The sequence below is a fragment of the Octopus sinensis genome, linkage group LG27 (genome assembly GCF_006345805.1).
Source record: "Octopus sinensis linkage group LG27, ASM634580v1, whole genome shotgun sequence".
Classification (NCBI taxonomy): Eukaryota; Metazoa; Mollusca; class Cephalopoda; order Octopoda; family Octopodidae; genus Octopus; species Octopus sinensis.
Genome location: NC_043023.1, coordinates 12,564,347 through 12,584,953, shown reverse-complemented (window position 1 = coordinate 12,584,953; position 20,607 = coordinate 12,564,347). Strand labels below are relative to the sequence as shown.

Here is a 20,607-nt window from a genome sequence, read left to right as displayed (position 1 = left end):
CCTTGAAGGTTTATAGAATATATACACTCACATATTCTAATCTACGACCGTTTCCAGCGCACGAACTGGACCGTCGCAGACACCGAAAGAAAGAAGGCATCTTTGACTTATATCTCTCCTGATGTGACGTCAGGCCTTGCACTTCCGATCCGTTTCTGACGTCATTTTCTCTCCTGTCCAATCATTGTCCTTCCTTCACACTTCTCTCTCATAAAGAACAATGCTTGGATACCTTTTGGGGATCTTTTCGGTTTGACCGGCAGTTTTTGAAAATAATTTCTCGTAACTAAACACTTTTAAACTTCGTATACTGGTAGAAGAATGTGTTTATAAAACTTTTTCTCTTGGCTTTATTTAGAAAATTCACGTCAACGGTTTGTAAGATATTGTTTGTTTTTTCTTCAATTAGTGCAATTTCAACCAATCAATGACGTCTAGTGAGGTAGGGAAAAAAACATCTGTCTCGTATGAATATGTCCCTCTTTAAGAAAAAGATTGTGTTTATTTACATTTCTGAAGAAAAAAAGTATCTTTTTTCGGTGTGAATGGCAGTTTTTTTTAAAATAATTCCCACGTAACTAAACACTTTAAACTTCGATACTGGTGAAAGTGTTTATAAAATTTTTTCTCTTGCTTTATTCAAAATTCATAGTTTGTAAGATATTGTTGTTTTTTTTCTGCAATTTCACCATTCCTGACGTCTAATGATGAGTAAAAACATTCTGTGCCTGTTTTAAGAAACAGATTGGTTTTATTTATATTGTGAAGAAAAAAATATACCCTCCCCCCAAACCTAACCCTAAACCGTAAATTATTGAAATGCAATAGATCGATACTTGGGTCATAATTATTGGTGACAATTTCATATGGCCCCACTAGAAAAAAAACCATTCAAACCGAAAAGATCCGTTTTCACTTCTATATGATTACTTTAACATTGAAGGGTTCACATAATCCCATTATTTACTAGCAGGGTCACTAGCACGCCAGACAAAATGCTTCACAATATTTCGTTCATCAATAGCTTTGTGAGGGATCATTTTCTTTTGAACGGCAGTTTTCAACACAATTTCTAGTTAACTAACACTTTTTAAACTTCGTATACTGGTAGAATGTGTCAAAATAAACATTTTTTTTTCTCTTGGCTTTCTTGAGAAAATTGTAATTTGAAAGTTTAAAGTAGTTTTTGTTATCGAATTTAACCCAATCCGATGCCCTCTATTTAGCTGAAGTCATTTGCTGCATCTAAAACTGAGACACAATCCTGTCACTAACCTAACCTACCCCACCCTAAATTTTAGCCTTTCGGTTTTTTTTTCTAATGTTAAATTATATTAAGGATAACAATTATAAAAAGAAAACGAAAGGCTAAAACGAAGCAATGGAAAATATTTAAACAATTAACAAAAAAATAATTCTATAGGATGTTGTCTCAGTTTAGACGCAGCAAATGATTTTGCTAGATAGAGGGTGATTCATTGGTTAAAAATTCGAAAAATAAACTACGTTAACTTACAAATTACAATTTCGCAAGAAACCAGAGAAGAAAATTTTATTATTTTTAACAATTCTACTTATAGGTTTAAAAGTGTTTAGTTAACTAGAAATTGTGTTGAAAACTGGCCATCAAAAGGAAAATATCCTTGTTGAGCTATACAACATTAAAATAATCAGGACAAGGGCGTGGTCGGTCTATATCTTCTTTTGCTACACAGTGTAGGGTGGCTACCATCGACCATTAATTCTCCAAAACACACTCTCTCGACTAAACAACGTTCCCTTTTTTAAAACGGACGAACCACAGTGAAAATCCTTTCTACTTTGCTCTCGAAGCAGGAATCCATAGAGGTTACTTTGCCTTTAAAAATCCGCTTCAGCGGATCGACGGGATTAAGTACCAGTAATCCACTGTCCGCTTCCCCCCAAATTCGGGGCTATGCCTAGTGTAGAAACATTTTATTATTATTATTATCATTATTCATCGGACCCCGAAACGAATGACCCTCGAAGACCGTCCTCGGCAGAAACTCCTGACTTCAAATACGGCCGAGTCGACTTTGTCTTTCAACCCTTTCAGGACTACTGGGTTCTATGTATTCAACTTCCCGCTCACATGAAAGATTCTGGCCCACATCCAAATTTGAAACCATCATCATCGTTACTAATTCTTAATATAACCTTAAAGTAAGTCATTATCACTCACCAATTACTTAGTGCCTCTTAAGCAACAGGGCAACTTTAATTAATGTGGTTGCTTCAATCGGTTTCCCCCTCATTTTACTAATAATTATGCCTACTTACACTCACTTTAGATGTCATTACCTTATATCACATGGAACAGTCAATCATAGGTTTTCATAAACAACGGATCACATTCCAGTTTGGAAGTTAATTAATTAGACGAGCAAATAATTTTTCGTTAATTGTTGTCAGGTTCCCTCCCTCGCCATCGAAAAAAATAATTACTGTAACATCGAGAGGTTCACAGATTCTATTATTTACATTATTATTATTGTAGTAGATTATCACACTTTAAGCCTCAAAAATAAGTAAATCTTTATCACTTACCGTATTTCACAAATAAGCAACGATACGTGAAGCAGTAATTAAGCTCCTTCATTAAGAATCTACTTGGACCGTGGTTGAAGTGTAGTAGAAGTTATTTCCCTTTATATGATTGTCTTCCTTCAGTTCTCCATAGGTTGGCTCTACTGACTGGTGGGATTCGTTGTGTTTCCTCTTTGTCCCTTTCTGTCAAGAACTTCACTTCAAGGTTTTCAAATTTTTTACAAGATTCTTTCAATAAAGTGTACTCACCCATTCGGATCTTTCGGTTTGAACGGCAGTTTTTTCTTGCAGTGTCATATGAAATGTCCACCCATAAATTATGACCCTAGTATCGATCTATTGCACATCTAAATCTGTTTTAGAGGTTTAGGTGGGGGGAAGGCTATCTTTTTTCTCCAACAATGTAAATAAACCCAATCTGTTTTTAAACGAGGGACATATTCATATGCACAGAATGTTTTCCACCTCAATGGAGGACGTCTTTAAGGGGATACAGCCTAAGAAAGCAAGCAAAATCTGAGTGGAACCTGGAGCAGCACTCTGGCTTGCCAGCTCAGGTCACACTTTCACCCCACCCAAACCTGCAAAAGAAAAATGGACACCACTTTCCCACCCAAACCTGACAAAGAAAATGGACACTGAAGAAGAAGAAGAGAAGATGATGATGATGATGATGATGAAAACACAACAAAGACAAATCAATGTCACTTAAAACTTTTATTCCTTATTCCCATTCCTTTATTCTTTCAAAACAAATTCCTCAAAATCCAGCACAATCCTCTTCAGAAACCAAAGTCATCTCTGTGTTGATATATTTAGATATATAATGATATTGAAGTAGTTGAGATTCATGAATTTCATGTTGACATCCAGAACTGAAGTTGATAATGTCAAAGCTTGAAGAGGAATAACCCTGTCTTTTAGCAGACAAAATATTCTACATAATTCTTGTCATCATCATCATTTAGCGTCCGCTTTCCATGCTAGCATGGTTGGATGGTTCGACCGGGGTCTGGGAAGCCACAAGGCTGCACCTGGCCCAGTCTGATCTGGCAATGTTTCTACGCAGCTGGATGCCCTTCAACGCAACCACTCGTGAGTGTAGTGGGTGCTTTTTACATGCCACCATTAAGGGTGCCAGACGGGGCTGGCAACGCCACAATCGGATGGTGGTTTTACGTGCCAGCCGCAGGGGGCCAGGCGAGCTGGCAACGGACCACGATCGGATGGTGCTTTTTTTACATGCCACCAGCATGGTATCAAAAGCTGCAATTTCCATTGATGTTGGTTGATTTGATTTGATTATGATTCTCACTTGCCTCAAAGGTCTTCACAAGTAGAGTTTTGTGTCACAAGAAGATAAGGTATGCATAAGTGGAATGGCTACATCCCAGGTAGAGGCCATGGGTTGTGGTCTCATTGTCCTGCCGGGTTGTAATAAATTTTGATATTGATACGATTACACCTGTGTATGAATACTCAGATGTGTACTTAATTAATTGGCGTTTTTGAGGAGATGACTCACCACAAATATCACAACGTTATGGTTTTTCACCTGTATGAATAGTTTGAATGATCTGATTAAATTGCTATTATCAGAAAAATGACTTACCAGAGATATCACAGTGATATGGTTTTTTCCCGAGTATGTATACGTTTGTGAACAGGACAAATGATTACTTTGGAGAATGATTTACCACAGATATCACAATGATACGGTTTTTTTTCACCTGTATGAATACGTCTGTGACCGACAAATGATTTACTTCGGAGAATGATTACCAACAGATATCACAATGATATGGTTTTTCACCTGTATGAATACGTTTGTGCTCCTTAATGTATAATGATGGGAAAATGATTTACCACAGATATCACACTCCATATGGTTTTTCCCCAGTATGAATACGTAGGTGTCTGTTTTAAAGGGCCATTTTCAGAGAATGATTCACCACAGATATCACATTGATATGGTTTTTCCCCAGTATGAATACGTATATGACTAGTCAAATTATTATTTCTAATGAATGATTTACCACAGATATCACATGGTATGGCTTCTCTCCTGTTGAATAAGTTTGTGATCAGTTAAATTGTTACTTCTAGAAAATGATTCACCCAGATATCACAATGGTATGGCTTTTCCCCAGTATGAATAATTTGTGATGAGTTAAATTGCTATTTTCAGGAAATGATTTACCACAGATATCACACTGATATGGTTTCTCTCTGTATGAGTACGTTTGTGTCTAGGTAAATCAGCTCTTTAGAAAAATGATTACCACAGATATCACACTGATATGGTTTCTCTCCTGTATGAGTACGTTTGTGTTTAGGTAATCAGCACTTCGAGAAAATGATTTACCACATATATCACACTGATATGGTTTCTCTCCTGTATGAGTACGTTTGTGTCTAGGTAAATCAGATCTTTGAGAAAATGATTTACCACAGATATCACACTGATATGTTTCTCTCCTGTATGAGTACGTTTGTGTTTAGGTAAGTCAGCACTTCAGAAATGGATTACCACATGTTACCACGTATGCATCTTTCACGTGCGTGAGGTTCATCTGTCCCCGCAGATATAGTTGAATTAATTTTGTGATGAGATTAAAGAGCTTTTGTCAGGAAAATGATTTACTACAGATATCACACTTATAAGGTTGTCTCCCAGTATGAAAAACGTCTGTGCCCTACTAGATTACAACATTTTAGAGAATGAGTTTACCACAGATATCACACTGATATGGCTTCTCTCTTTAATCATGATTTTTGATTTTGCTTTAGTTGAATTATTCATTATGAGAGAATAATTTCGTTATACATATCACAATGATAGTAACTGTTCATTTCTATGAAATGGTTGTGTTCAAATGCATCAGAGAATAATACATGTTATGTACTTTCATTGGTGATCTTGCTTTAATATCTAAAACAGAAGATATAAATTGGTTAACTCTTTTGTAAGTTACTCAAACTTAACCTGTAGGGTTCATCATCATCTCTACATTCCAGATGGCACAAAAAAAAAGTTGCTCTCTTAATTCCATCATCCAGAAGAAATATTTCCCCATCGTTCGTAAAAGATTTTATTTATATAAAGAAGCTGATGTATTGATGAATGTGCCTTATGATATATGTTCTTCCTTTAATTGATGATGAAAGTCAATAAAAATATCAGACACATATCTGAATGAAGAAATTTCTTTGAATCAACATGGTATGATATTATGAAATAGGAAAAAAATTATTTCTGCTATTTTCAGAGAATAATTCAATGCTATGCTTCTTTCATCTGTGATTTTTCTTAATATCTAATCAAGAGGTGACAATTGTCAACCACCTTTGTAAAGTCATCCAAGCTTAATTAACCTGGAAACAATCATCTCCTCTATATTCCAGACAGATTTTGCTGTTGTTTTTCACAGATTTCCTTTATAAGATGAGTTTGATGTATGTGATGAATCTCTATGTGACCTATACATGATACTCCTTCCTTTGGTTGATGGGAGCTGATAAAAATCAGAGGCACATCTGAATGAAGTAATTTCTTCCATATCAACAGGATGTTATATTCTGAAATAGAAAAAAAAGACAGCAGTGAGATAACAGAATCATTAATCATAGTACAACAAACCGTAATTCACTTGGCAAATCTTACAACATCAACACTGTCGTCCATTTAATCATTGGCAAATCTTACAACATCAACACTGTCTCCATTTAATGTCTATGTTTGCAGGGGTCAGAAAGGGTTAATTAAAATTTTGCTATGGTGGATCCAATCTACTTCATGCGTGCAAGATTCACTACAAATATATTTGTATACACACACACAAACATATACATACAAGTAAAAGATAAGGACCACATGTGGTCACTCTAACGCTAGAAATAGATCCGCAAAGGGAATCCACCACTAAAGAATTGTTCTCAAGCATTAATTCAACACGCCAAGAATGTAAGGGGCAGGACAAATGAAAAATAACGAAAATGGATTAACTCTATACAATTGTTTCATCGTTAATAGATTGCGTAATTTTACTTACAATCATTTTCGAATCATCGGTAGAGTATATCAAAAACATAATTTGCTGACCAAACGCCAAAATCCATACGAAATTGATGTTATTAATTAATATTCAATTTCTTTCACCCTTACACCACACCACATATATGTATACATAATAATACATATATATGCATAAATACATACGTATACGTACATACATGTTTGTTTATATTCGCGAGTGCCCGTTCTGCGTATTTTATTTTTTAGTGTAAATAGTTAAAAAATAGATTAATCGTTCTAATTTTCTCCGGCACTATTTAAAAGAGTCGTGACTAGTCGATCCTACAACGACTACCTACCAAAGTAATTAAAACACAAAATAAATAATTTTGGCGATCCTTCGGTATAGATACCGTGAGTGGCTTTGTTTACATTTCTGAAGATAACAGAACCCCTTTCTCCGACCCCTAACACAAACCTAACCATAACCCCCCCCCCCATATATGTATAAAAAAGACACTTTCTTGAAATGTATCTGGTACTTCCGGTACCTATACCGAAGTTACGCTCATTTTTTCAAACAAAGAAAATAATTTTTTTAAACAAAAATACAAAGTAAGGATCGACTAGTCACGACTAGCTAGGCGCGCCCACCGGGACCTCTCTTCTTAAATAGTACCCTTATATGTTTGTTTATATTCGCGAGTGCCCATTCTCCGTATTTATTTTAGCATAAAATATTTAAAAAATAGATCAATCTTTCTAATTTTCTCCATACTTTATGTATTCTGGATATATTTCCCATTTCCTAACTTTTTCTCTCAAGTAAGCGTCATTATCTTGGAGAGGCGCGCGGTACTACAAGCGAACAGTGGCCCCGGTGCGCGCACTCGCGCTAGCTAGTCGTATGTAGTCGATCCTACAACGACTTTTTAACCCTAACCTTAGTTTGTTGGCGAAGTTTCGCATGTCGTAGCACAGATTTCCGTCGATTTCCGTAAAAAACTATTATTTTTTTACATAAATAATGAGAGCGAAAGAGACTAAGAGGAAGCGATTTTATGACGAGAAGGTTTCTCTTTGAAATCGGCCTGTGTGTGTTTGATGGGGTGTTGGAGACAGACAGTATGTTGTGTAAGTGAAGTGCTTCTGTTAGTGTGTGCGAAGAGACAGAGAGAGTAATGTGTGAAAGAGAGAATAACTGATTTTTTACTCGTGTATATGTAATGTATGTATGCATGTATGTGTATATATTATGCATGTATCTATGTATGTGTGTGTGTGTAAGTATGTGTGTGTGTATGTATGTATGTATGTATGGCCGATTCATCGTAATTTTTTACTCGGTGTATGTGTATATGTATGTCTGCATGTATGTGTGTGTGTGTATGTTATGTATCTATGTATGTGTGTATGTGTATGTATGTATGTATGTATGGTCGATTCAGTGTAATTTTTTACTCGGTGTATGTGTATATGTATGTCTGCATGTATGTGTGTGTGTGTATGTATCTATGTGTGTGTGTGTGTGTAAGTATGTGTGTGTGTATGTATGTATGTATGTGTGTGTGTGTATGTATCCTATCTATGTAGGTGTGTGTGTGTATGTATGTATGTATGTTACTCGGTGTATGTGTATATGTATGTCTGTCTCTTCGCACACACTAACAGAAGCACTTCACTTACACAACATACTGTCTGTCTCCCACACCCCATCAAACACACACAGGCCGACTTCAAAGTGAAACCTTCTCGTCGTAAAATCGCTTCCTCTTAGTCCCTTTCGCTCTCATTACTTATGTAAAAAAATAAAAGTTTTTTTACGGAAATCGACGGAAATCTGTGCTACTACAACCGAAACTATGCCAGTTTGTTTACAAAAATAATGTATTTACTTAGTTTTCAAAATTGTAGATTCGACTACTTACGACTAGCAAGCGCGGATACGCGCACCGGGACCACTGTTCGCTAGTAGTACCTTATCATTATTGGTATTATCATCATCATTACAGCCTTAAAATAAATCTTTGTCAACTTACCGTATTCAGATACAAACAACGAGTCAGCGATCCTTAATTAAGCACCTTAATTAATTAATTAAGGAAAGTTATATCCCTTTATATGGTTATAGTTCTTCAATTTTCTATGACTGGTTCGTTTCGTTCCGGTGTCTTCTTTGTCCATTCTGTCAACGATTTTACCTTCAGGTAATATAGAATATATACACTCACATATTCTAATCTACGACCGTTTCCAGCGCACGAACTGGACCCCTTCGCAGACCCCGAAGGAAGAAGGCATCTTTGACTTATATCTTCCTGATGTGACGTCAGGCCGTTGCACTTCCGATCCGTTTCTGACGTCATTTTCTCTCCTGTCCAATCATAGTCTTCCTCCTTCACACTTGTCTCTCATCAAAGAACAATGCTTGGATACTTTTGGGATCTTTTCGGTTTGACCGCAGTTTTTTAAAATAATTTCCACGTAACTAAACATTTTAAACTTCGTATACTGGTAGAATGTGTTTATAACATCTGTTTCTCTTGGCTTTATTGAGAAAATTCAACGGTTTGTAAGATATTTGTTTGTTTTTTTTCTTCAATTTCTGCAATTTCAACCAATCACTGACGTTTATTGAGGTAAAAAACATTCTGTGCCGTATGAATATGTCCCTCGTTTAAGAAACAGATTTGGTTTATTTATGTTTGTGAAAAAAAAATATACCCTTCCCCTAAAACAGATTGAAATGCAATAGATTGATACCAGGGTCGTAATTATGGGTGACAATTTCATATGGCACCTAGAAAAAACTGCCGTTCAAACCGAAAAGATCCGTTTTCACTTCTATATGATTACTTTAACATTGAAGGTTCACATAATCCCATTATTTACTGGCAGGGTCACTAGCATGCCAGACAAAATGCTTCACAATATTTCGTTCATCAATAGCGTTGTTGAGGGATCTTTTCCTTTTGAACGGCAGTTTTAACACAATTTCTAGTTAACTAAACACTTTAAAATTTCGTTTACTGGTAGATGTGTCAAAATAAAACATTTTTCTCTTGGCTTTCTTGAGAAAATTAATTTGTAAGTTGTCTTCATATGATCTGGCAGTGTTCTACCGCTGGATGCCCTTCCTAACGCCAACCACTCCAGAAGTGTATTGGGTGCTTATTATGTGCCACCCTGCACAGGTGCCAGGGGAGCCCGGCATCGGCCACGATCAGTTGGTGCTTTTAACGTGCTACCGACACATTTTCTTAATTGTTGTCAGGTTCCCGCTTCGAAAAGTAATTACTGTAACATCGAGAGGTTCACAGAATTCTATTATTCACATTATTATTATTATTATTAGTAGTAGTAGTAGTATTATCACCTTTACAGCCTTAAAGTTAATCTTTATCAACTTACCGTATTCACAAATAAGCAACGAGCCAGTGAATCAGTAATTAAGCACCTTAATTAATAATTTAAATGTTGAACCGGGGTTGAAGTGTTGCAGAAGTTATTTCTCTGCATATGGTTGTTTCTTCAGTTCTCCAACAGGTGGCTCTACTGACTGGCGGGATTCGTTGTAGTTTCCTCTTTGTCCCTTTCTGTCAAGAACTTCACTTTCAAGAGTTTTCAAATTTTTACAAGATTCTTTCAATAAAGTGTACTCACACATTCGGATCTTTTCGGTTTTACGGCAGTTTTTTCTTGCAGTGTCATATGAAATTGTCACCCATAATTATGACCCTAGTATCGATCTATTGCATTTCAATCTGTTTTAGGGTTAGGGGTGGGGAGGAGGGTATCTTTTTCCTTCACAAATGTAAATAAACCCAATCTGTTTCTTAAACGAGGGACATATTCATACGGCACAGAATGTTTTCACCTCAATAGACGTCATTGATTTGTTGAAATTTTCACCCATAATTATGACCCTAGTATCGATCTATTGCATTTCAATCTGTTTTAGGTTTAAGGGTGGGGGCAAGGCTATCTTTTTTTCTTCACAAATGTAAATAACCCCAATCTGTTTCTTAAACGAGGGACATATTCATAAGGCACAGAATGTTTGTCACCTCAATGGACATCCTAAGGGCATATACGCCAGAAAGCAAGCAAAATCTGAGCGGAACCTGGAGCAGCACTCTGGCTTGCCAGCTCAGGTCACAATTTCACATCACACCCAGGCTGCAAAGGAAATGGACACTGAAGAAGAAGAAAAGAATAAGAAGGAGAAGAAGGAGAGGAAATAAGGAGAAGAAGAAGAAGATGAAAAAGAAAAGAAGAGGTCAAGCAAAATCTGAGCGGAACTGGAGCAGCACTCTGCTCTGCTTGCCAGCCTTCAGGTCACAATTTCACAAGCCCAGGCATGCAAAGGAATGGACACTGAAGAAGAAGAAAAGAAGAAGAAGGAGAAGAAGGAGGAGGAGAAGAAGGAGAAGAAGAAGAAGATGAAAAAGAAAAAGAAGAGGATGAGGAGGAGAAAGAAGAAGAGAAGATGAGGATGATGAATGAGGAAGAAAACACAACAAAGAACAAAATCATGAGAAGAAGAAAAGAAGAAAGAAGGAGAAGAAGAAGAAGAAGAAAAAAAGAAGAAAAAGGAGGAGAAGAGAGAAGACGGAGAAGGAGGAGAAGGAGGAGGAGGAGAAGAAGAGAAAGAAAAAAGAAAAGAAGGAGGATGAGGCGGAGAACAAGAGGAAGAAGGATGAGGATGATAATGATGAAAACACAACAAAGACAAAATCAATGTCACTTAAAACTTTTATTCCTTATTCCCATTCCTTTATTCTCTCATAACAAATTCCTCAAAAAAATCCAGCACAATCCTCTTCAGAAACAAAGTCATCTCTGTGTTGATGTATTTAGATATATAAATGATATTGAAGTTGTGATTCATGAATTTCATGTTGACATCCAAGAAACTGATGTTAATAATGTCAAGCTTGAAGAGGAATAAACCCTGTCTTTTAGCAGACAAAATATTCATAATTCTTGTCATCATCATCATTTAGGTCCGCTTTCATGCTAGCATGGGTTCTCCTGTCTGAAGCCAAGGCTGGGAGTCTGATGGGTTGGGTTCTCGACCCGGGGTTCTGGACCACAAGGCTGCACCTGGCCACTGGATCTGCAGGCAATTTTCTGACGGCTGCTGTGTGCCACTTCCTAACGCCACCACCACCCGTGTATGGTTTACTTTGTACGTGCCACCGGACACAGGTGCCACACGGGTGGCAAACAGCTACGGTCGGATGGTGCTTTTTACGTGCCAGCCGCACGGGGGCCAGGCGAGACTGGCAATGGCCACGATCGGATGGTGCTTTTTACATGCCACCAGCATGGTATCACAGCTACAATTTCCTAATGATGGGTGTTCGATTTTGATTCTGATTCTCACTTGCCTCAACAAGTCTTCACAAGTAGAGTTTTGTGTCCCAAGAAGGAAAGGTATGCATAAGTGGACTGGCTACATCCCAGGTAGAGGCCATGGGTTGTGGTCTCACTTGTCCTGCCGGGTTGTAACAAATTTTGATATTGATACGATTACACCTGTGTATGAATACTTAGATGTGTACTTAAGTGGCATTTTTGAGAGAATGACTCACCACAAATATCACAATGATATGGTTTTCACCTGTATGAATACGTTTGTGACTGATTAAATTGCTATTATCAGAAAATGACTTACCAGAGATATCACAGTGATATGGTTTTTCCCGAGTATGTATACGTTTGTGACCAGACAAATGACTAAAACAAGAAAATGATTTACCAACAGATATCACAATGATATGGTTTTTCCCCAGTATGAATACGATGTGATTAGGCAGGTCACTACCGTGAGAGAATGATTTACCACAGATATCACAATAATATGGCTTCTCACCTGTATAAATACGTTTCTGCCCGTTTAAAGTAGAATGCTGGGAAAATGATTTACCACAGATATCACATTGATATGGTTTTTCCCCAGTATGAATACGTATATGAGTAGTCAAATTACTATTTCTAGTGAATGATTTACCACAGATATCACACTGATATGGTTTCTCTCCTGTATGAGTACGTTTGTGTGTAGCTAAGTTAGCACTTTGAGAAAATGATTTACCACAGATATCACAATGATGAGGCTTTTCCCCAGTATGAATAAATGTGATGAGTTAAAGTGCCATTTTCAGAAAATGATTTACTACAGAAATTACACTGATATGGTTTTTTTCTCCTGTATGAACACGTCTGTGTCTTCTTAGTTTACTACTATGAGAGAATGACTTACCACAGATATCACATGAATAAGTTTGTGTTTATTTAATTCACCACTGGTAGAGAATGATTTACCACAGATATCACACTGATATGGTTTCTCTCCTGTAAGTATGTTTGTGTTTAGGTAAGTCAGCACTTCGAGAAAATGATTACCACAGATATCACACTGATATGGTTTCTCTCCTGTATGAGTACGTTTGTGTTTAGGTAAGTCAGCACTTCGAGAAATGATTTACCACAAATATCACACTGATATGGTTTCTCTCCTGTATGAGTACGTTTGTGTTTAGGTACGTCAGCACTTCAAGAAAATGATTTACCACAGATATCACACTGATATGGTTTCTCTCCTGTATGAGTACGTTGTGTTTAAGTAAGTCAGCACTTCGAGAAAATGATTTACCACAGATATCACACTGATATGGTTTCTCTCCTGTATGAGTACGTTTGTGTTTAGGTACGTCAGCACTTCAAAGAAAATGATTACCACAGATATCACCTGATATGGTTTCTCTCCTGTATGAGTACGTTTGTGTTTAGGTAAGTCAGCACTTCGAGAAAATGATTTACCACAGATATCACACTGATATGGTTTCTCTCCTGTATGAGTACGTTTGTGTTTAGGTACGTCAGCACTTCAAGAAATGATTTACCACAGATATCACACTGATGCGGCTTTTCCCCGTATGAACACGTCTGTGCCTTCTTAGATTACCACTTTGAGAGAATGACTACCACAGATGCAAAGAGAGAGGTTGGAGATGCCCACTATGAAAGTTTGCTGAATAAAGAAAATGAAGGGATAAAGAGAGTCTGCCGAATGTTGACCCAACAGAGGGACCAGCTATCCGAGTTGATAGTTCCGTGGTAGCTAAGGAAATTAGAAGCATGAAGACAGGGAAAGCCCCAGGCCCATCAGGATTACTGCAGAGATGCTCAAAATATCTGGCAGTGTCGGCTATAACTAGTCACCCGTATAGTCAGCCAGGTGATACACGAAGGAGTCATACCCAAGACTGGTGTAGCAGCGTACTAGTCAACTGCTACAAAAGGTAAATGTGATGCCCTAGATACAAATAATTACAGAGGTATCAAGCTGTTGGATCAGGTAATGAAGGTTACGGAGAGGGTCATAGCCCAACTAATTAGGAGAGAGAGTTAGTTTAGATGAAATGCAGTTTGGGTTTGGCCAGGGAAAAGCACCACATGATGCTATATTCCTGGTAAGGCAGCTGCAGGAGAGAAATACCTAGCCAAAGATAAGCCCTGTACCTGGCTTTCGTTGACATGGAGAAAGCCTTTGATAGGGTCCCCCGATCCCTCATCTGGTGGTCAATGAGGAAACTAGGGTAGATGAATGGGCTGGTGAGGCTGTGCAAGCCATGTACAGAGATGCCGTAAGCAAGGTTAGGGTTGGCAACATGTACACAGAAGAATTCAAGTAGAGGTTGGGGTCCACCAGGGTTCAGTACTCAGCCCCCTCCTATTATCATAGTCCTCCAGGCAATAACAGAGGAATTCAAGACAGGTTGCCCCTGGGAGCTCCTCTATGCTGACGACCTCGCTCTAATTGCTGAGTCACTATCAAGGAGGAGAAGTTCCAGGGGGTGTGCGAGGAGGGTTTAGAATCGAGGGGCCTTAGAGTCAACCTAGATAAATGCAAAGTACTAATAAGTAGAAAGGTAGGCAATCCACAAATGTCCTCAGGAAGATGGCCCTGCCGATCTGTAGAAAAGGTGTAGGTGGAAAACTCTATAAGATGTACCAGTGTAAGCTATGGACACAGAAGAGGACAGAATGTCAAAGTTAGGCTATGCAAATGTCAATGAGTCACTATCAGAACTGGAGGAGAAGTTCCAGGTGTGGAAGGAGGGTTTAGAATCGAGGGGCCTTAGAGTCAACCTAGCTAAATGCAAAGTACTAATAAGTAGAAAGGTAGGCAATCCACAAATGTCCTCAGGAAGATGGCCCTGCTCGATCTGTAGAAAGGTGTAGGTGGAAACTCTATAAGATGTACCCAGTGTAAGCTATGGACACAGAAGAGGTGCAGCAATGTCAAAGGTAGGCTAACTGGGAAGATAGTTTTTTATGTGGCAGATGCTCGGGAGCATTGACCTCCGAAAATCTGCAGAAAACAACTTCCGTCACTTTCCAGGGGGAAAAATTAGATGTAGTTGATAGCTTCCGTTATCTAGGTGACCAAGTCAGTAGTGGGGTGGGTGCGCTGAGAGTGTAACTGCTAGAATAAGAATAGCCTGGGCAAAGTTAGGGAGCTCTTACCTCTGCTGGTGACTAAAGGCCTCTCGCTCAGAGTAAAGGGCAGACTGTATGATGCATGTGTTCGAACTGCCATGCTACATGGCAGTGAAACATGGGCCATGACTGCTGAGGACATGCGTAAGCTCATGAGGAATGAAGCCAGTATGCTCCGATGGATGTGTAATGTCAGTGTACTTACTCGACAGAGTGTTAGTTCCCGGAGAGAAATGTTGTACCTAAGAAGCATCAGTTGTTGCGTGCAAGAGAGACGATTGCGCTGGTATGGTCATGTGGCAAGAATGGATGAAGATAGGTGTGTGAGAAAGTGCCAATCCCTAGCAGTTGAGGGAACCCGTGGAAGAGGTAGACCCAGGAAAACCTGGGACAAGGTGGTGAAGCACGACCTTCGAACGTTAGGTCTCACCATGGAAATGACTAGAGACCGAGACCTATGGAAGTATGCTGTGCGTGAGAAGACCCGGCAAGACTAGTGAAGCCATAACCCGTGGCCCCTACCTGGGACGTAGTCAGTCCACCTGTGCATAATTTCCTGCTTGTGACACTTGTGAAGATCTGTTGAGGCAAATCAAATCAAAGTCAAATCGAATCAAGTCAAACCAAATCAAAATAGATGAACATCAATGGAATTTGTATCCTTGTGGTACCAGTGCCGGTGGCACATAAGAAACCATCCGAAAGGGACCGTAGCCGTAACGCATCGACTGGCCTCCGTGCCTTGGGTACGTAACAAACACCATCCGATCGTAGCTGTTCGCCAGCCTCGTCTGGCACCTGTGTCGGTGGCACATAAGAAAAACACCGAAAACACCATATCCGAGCGTGGCCGTCTGCCAGCCTCGTCTGGCACCTGTGTCGGTGGCACATAAAAAACACCATCCGAGCGTGGCCGTCTGCCAGCCTCGTCTGGCACCTGTGTCGGTGGCACATAAAATCACCCACTACACTCTCGGAGTGGTTGGCGTTAGGAAGGGCATCCAGCTGTAGAAACACTGCCAGATCTGACTGGCCTGGTGTAGCCTTCGGGCTTGCCAGACCCCAGTTGAACCGTCCAACCCATGCTAGCATAGAAAGGGGACGTTAAACGATGATGATGATGATGATGATCACAGTGATATAGCTTCCCTCTTTTATCAGAGACTTTTGCTTTAGTTGAATTATTCATTATGAGAGAATAATTTCGTTATACATATCACAATGATTGTATCTGTTTCATTTCTATGAATGTTTGTGTTCAAATGCATCAGAGAATAATTAAACGTTATGTTACTTTCATTGGTGATCTTGCTTAATATCTAAAACAGAAGATATAAATTGGTTAACTCTTTTGTAAAGTTACTCAAACTTAACCTGTAGGTTCATCATCATCTCTACATTCCAGATGGCAAAAAAAATGTTGCTCTTAATTCCATCATCCAGAAGAAATATTTCCCCATCGTTCGGCGAAGATTTTATTTATATGAAGAAGCTGATGTTTTGATGAATGTGTCTTATGAATATATGGTCTTCCTTTAATTGATGAAAGTCAATCAAAATATCAGACACACATCTGAATTAAGAAATTTCTTTTAAATCAACATGGTATGATATTCTGAAATAGGAAAAAAATTCATTTCTATGAATATATTTGTGTTGCTATTTTCAGAGATTAATTTAATGCTATGCTTCTTTCATCTGTGATTTTGCTTAATGTCTAAATGAAGAGGTGACAATTGTCTACCCCTTTGAAAAGTTATCCAAGCTTATTTAACCTGTAAAACAATCATCTCCTCTATATTCCAGACAGCAAAGACTTCAAATTGTTGCTGTTAATTCCATCGTCCAGAAGAAATATTTTGCTGTTGTTTTTCACAGATTTCCTTTATAAGATGGGTTTGATGTATTGATGAATCATCATCATCATCATCATCATCATTTAGCGTCCGTTTTCCATGCTAGCATGGGTTGGACGGTTTAACTGGGTCTGTGAAGCCGGAAGGCTTTATCAGCCCAGTCAGATTTGGCAGTGTTTCTACGGCTGGATGCCCTTCCTAACGCCAACCACTCCGTGAGTGTAGTGGGTGCATTTTACGTGCGACCTGCACAGGTGCCAGACAGCGCTGGCAAACAGCCACGAACGGATGGTGTTTTTATGTGCCACCGGCACAGGGCCAGTTGAGGTTGGCAACGGACAAGAAGGGATGGTGCTTTTACGTGCTACCGGCACGGGGACCTGGCGAGGCTGCCAACGGACACGAGCGGATGGTGCTTTTACATGCGAAAGGCACGGGGCCAGGCGACGCTGGCAACGGACAAACGATCGGATGGTTTGCTTAACCACAGCTGCAATTTCCACTGATGTTGATTTGGTTTGATTTTGACTGTTCTGAGGGGTCTTGCCGGGTCTTCTCACGCACAGCATACTTCCATAGGTCTCGGTCTCTAGTCATTTCCTTGGTGAGACCTAAAGTTCAAAGGTTGTGCTTCACCACCTCGTCCCAGGTTTTCCTGGGTCTACATCTTCCACAGGTTCCCTCAACTCCTATATATATATATGTATGTATATATGAATGTATGCATAAATATATATACATACATATAAATATACATCTCCAAGGGATCTGGGTTCAAGTCCCATGGCTGGTTGTTGACAAAGTTTTAAATGGTGGTGCCCCAGCATGGCCACAGCTCATGAGCTGAAATTAGATGAAATGAAATGAAATATATATATATGCGTGTGTATGTGTGAGTGCATATATATATATATATATATATACATATATATATAAATATATACACACACACACACACATATATATATATATATATAGGTAGAACATTTTAGATTAAAAAAAAAAAACACTGCCTATCTTAATTTTGAAAAATAAATTTTTAAAAAACCCGCATTATTTATGGAATGACACAGAATACGTTTCTATCCTTCATTCACCGACTTACTTGACCGTCCGACTGCTTGTCGGTCTGTCTGTCTCCATCTCCGTCTCTCAACCCCTGTACCATTTCGCAGGCATAACGATTGGTGTCAAGGGAGAATACTCACAAATATATGGTACTAGAGTTTGCTCTATCATCTGTCTTCAACGTCTTAAGGGAGACTACTCTTAAATATATGTGGTTTATATATATAAGAGTTCTCTCCCTTGACACCATTTACCTACAAAGTAGATTTTATCGTCCGAAGTTTGCTAGTTTCGATTCTTGGACGACCGCCATGCTGGAGCACCACATCAGCGTGTTTACTCATACTCATCGACGGCTGGGCTTATCTCTCTTCAGACTGCTACTCATTCCTTCCTTCTCCTTTTGTCGAATTGCTAAGTTACGATGACGTAAACAGCGGAAACCGAAAATGAAGCGTTGACTTGGGACAAACACAAGTCACAGATATGGAAACATGTGTGTGTGCGTGTGTGTCTGTGTGTGTGTGCGTGCGCCTTGTGTGTTCGAGCGCACGTGTATGTGTGTTTGCGCACGTAAGTGTGTGTGTCTGTGATATATATATATACATGTATATATATACACCTTTTACACATTTTTTACCATTTTTGCCACCCGGGCGCCAATCTAGTACGGTTGATCGTGTGAATTTTCCAAGCCTCCTCCCCACCCCCTCCTTTGTCAGCGAGCTTTTTTTTTTCGTCATATTCCTTCAATATACGATGCCTTACACCTGTTACACATATTTTTTTCCATTTTTGCCACCTGGGCGCGGATCTATAAATAATTTATTTACTTAGTTTAATAAAAAAAAATTGTAGGATCGATTGCTTACGACTAGCTTGCGCGAGTGCGCCCACATTGAAAATGTACAGTACACAAAAGAACAGCTTTCTGTCACAGGAAACAATAGAGAATCCTCATCATCATCATTGTTTAACATCTGTTTTCCCTGCTAGCATGGGTTGGACAGTTGACTGGGTCTGGGAAACCAGGAGGCTGCACCAGGTTGCAGTCTGATCTGGCAGTGTCTCTACAGCTGGATGCCCTTCCTAAACGCCAACTACTCTGTCAGTGTAGTGGATGCTTTTCATGTGCACCGGCACAGGGGCCAGGGGAGGCTGCTTCGGCCAAGATCGGCCGTTGCTTTTTATGTGCCACCGGCACAGAGGCCAGGCGTGGCTGGCAATGGCCACGATCGGATGGTGCTTTTTACGTGCAACCAGTACTGGTATCACAGCTACAATTTCCATTGATGTTGATTGATTTCGATTTTGATTCTCACTTGCATCAACAGGTCTTCAGTAGTAGAGTTTTCTGTCCCAAGAAGGAAAGGTATGCATAAGTGGACTGGCTACATCCCAGGTAGAGACCATGGGTTATGGTCTCACTTGTCCTGCCGGGTTGTAATAAATTTTGATATTGATACGATTACACCTGTGTATGAATACTCAGATGTGTACTTAATTGGCGTTTTTTTGAGAGAATGACATACCACAAATATCACATGATATGGTGTTTTTCCCCCGTATGACTACATTCATGTTTGGCAAGTCACTACTGTGAGAGAATGATTTGTACCACAGATATCACAATATGGTTTTTAAGTATGAATACGTATATGACTAGTCATAGAATATTTGTAGTGAATGATTACCACAGATATCACACTGATATGGTTTCTCTCTGTATGAGTACGTTTGTGTTTAGGTAAGTCAGCACTTCGAGAAAATGATTTTCGAGAAATGATTTACCACAGATATCACACTGATGCGGCTTTTCCCCAGTATGAATAATTTTTGTGATGAGTTAAAGTGCTATTTTCAGAAAATGATTTACCACAGATATCACAAAGGTTTTCCTCCTGTATGAATACGTTTGTGTTTATTTAAGTCACTATTGGTCTAGAATGATTTACCACAGATATCACACTGATATGGTTTTCTCTCCTGTATGAGTACATAGGTGTCTCGGTTAAAGTGCCAATTCAGAGAATGATTCACCACAGATCACACTGATATGGTTTTTCCCTGTATGAATACGTTTATGTTTAGGCAGTGACTACTGTTAGAGAATGATTTACCACAGATATCGCAATGGTATGGCTTTTCCTCCCCTGTATGAATATTTTGTCCTTTTTAAAGAAGAAGGCTGAGAAAATGATTTACCACAGATATCACTGATGCGGCTTTTCCCCAGTATGAATAAATTTGTGATGATTAAAGTGCTATTTTGAGAAAATGATTTACCACAGATATCACTCTGATGCGGCTTTTCCCCAGTATGAATAAATTTGTGATGAGTTAAAGTGCTATTGTCAGAAATGATTTACCAGAGATATCACAACTGATATGGTTTTTCTCCAGTATGAACATGTCTGTGCCTTCTTAGATTACAACTTTGAGAGAATGACTTTCCACAGATATCACAGTGATATGGCTTCTCTCTTTATCATTGATTTTGCTTTTGTTGAATTATTCATTATGAGATAATAATTTCGTTATACATATCACCATGATAGTATCTGTTTCATTTCTATGAATGTTTGTGTT

The 20,607-nt window shown here is 38.9% G+C and overlaps 1 protein-coding gene across 1 annotated transcript; it reads right to left on the bottom strand.

The window, feature by feature from the left end:
* Positions 1 to 11,991: 11,991 nt before the first annotated feature.
* On the bottom strand, positions 11,992 to 12,723 carry LOC118768083 (zinc finger protein 239-like; the record flags this gene model as incomplete). The annotated part of the gene is made up of 2 exons (XM_036513885.1): positions 11,992 to 12,225; positions 12,394 to 12,723. Coding segments are annotated over 2 exons (405 nt in total), but the record flags the coding sequence as incomplete, so codon positions are not given.
* Between the last annotated feature and the right edge of the window lie 7,884 nt (positions 12,724 to 20,607).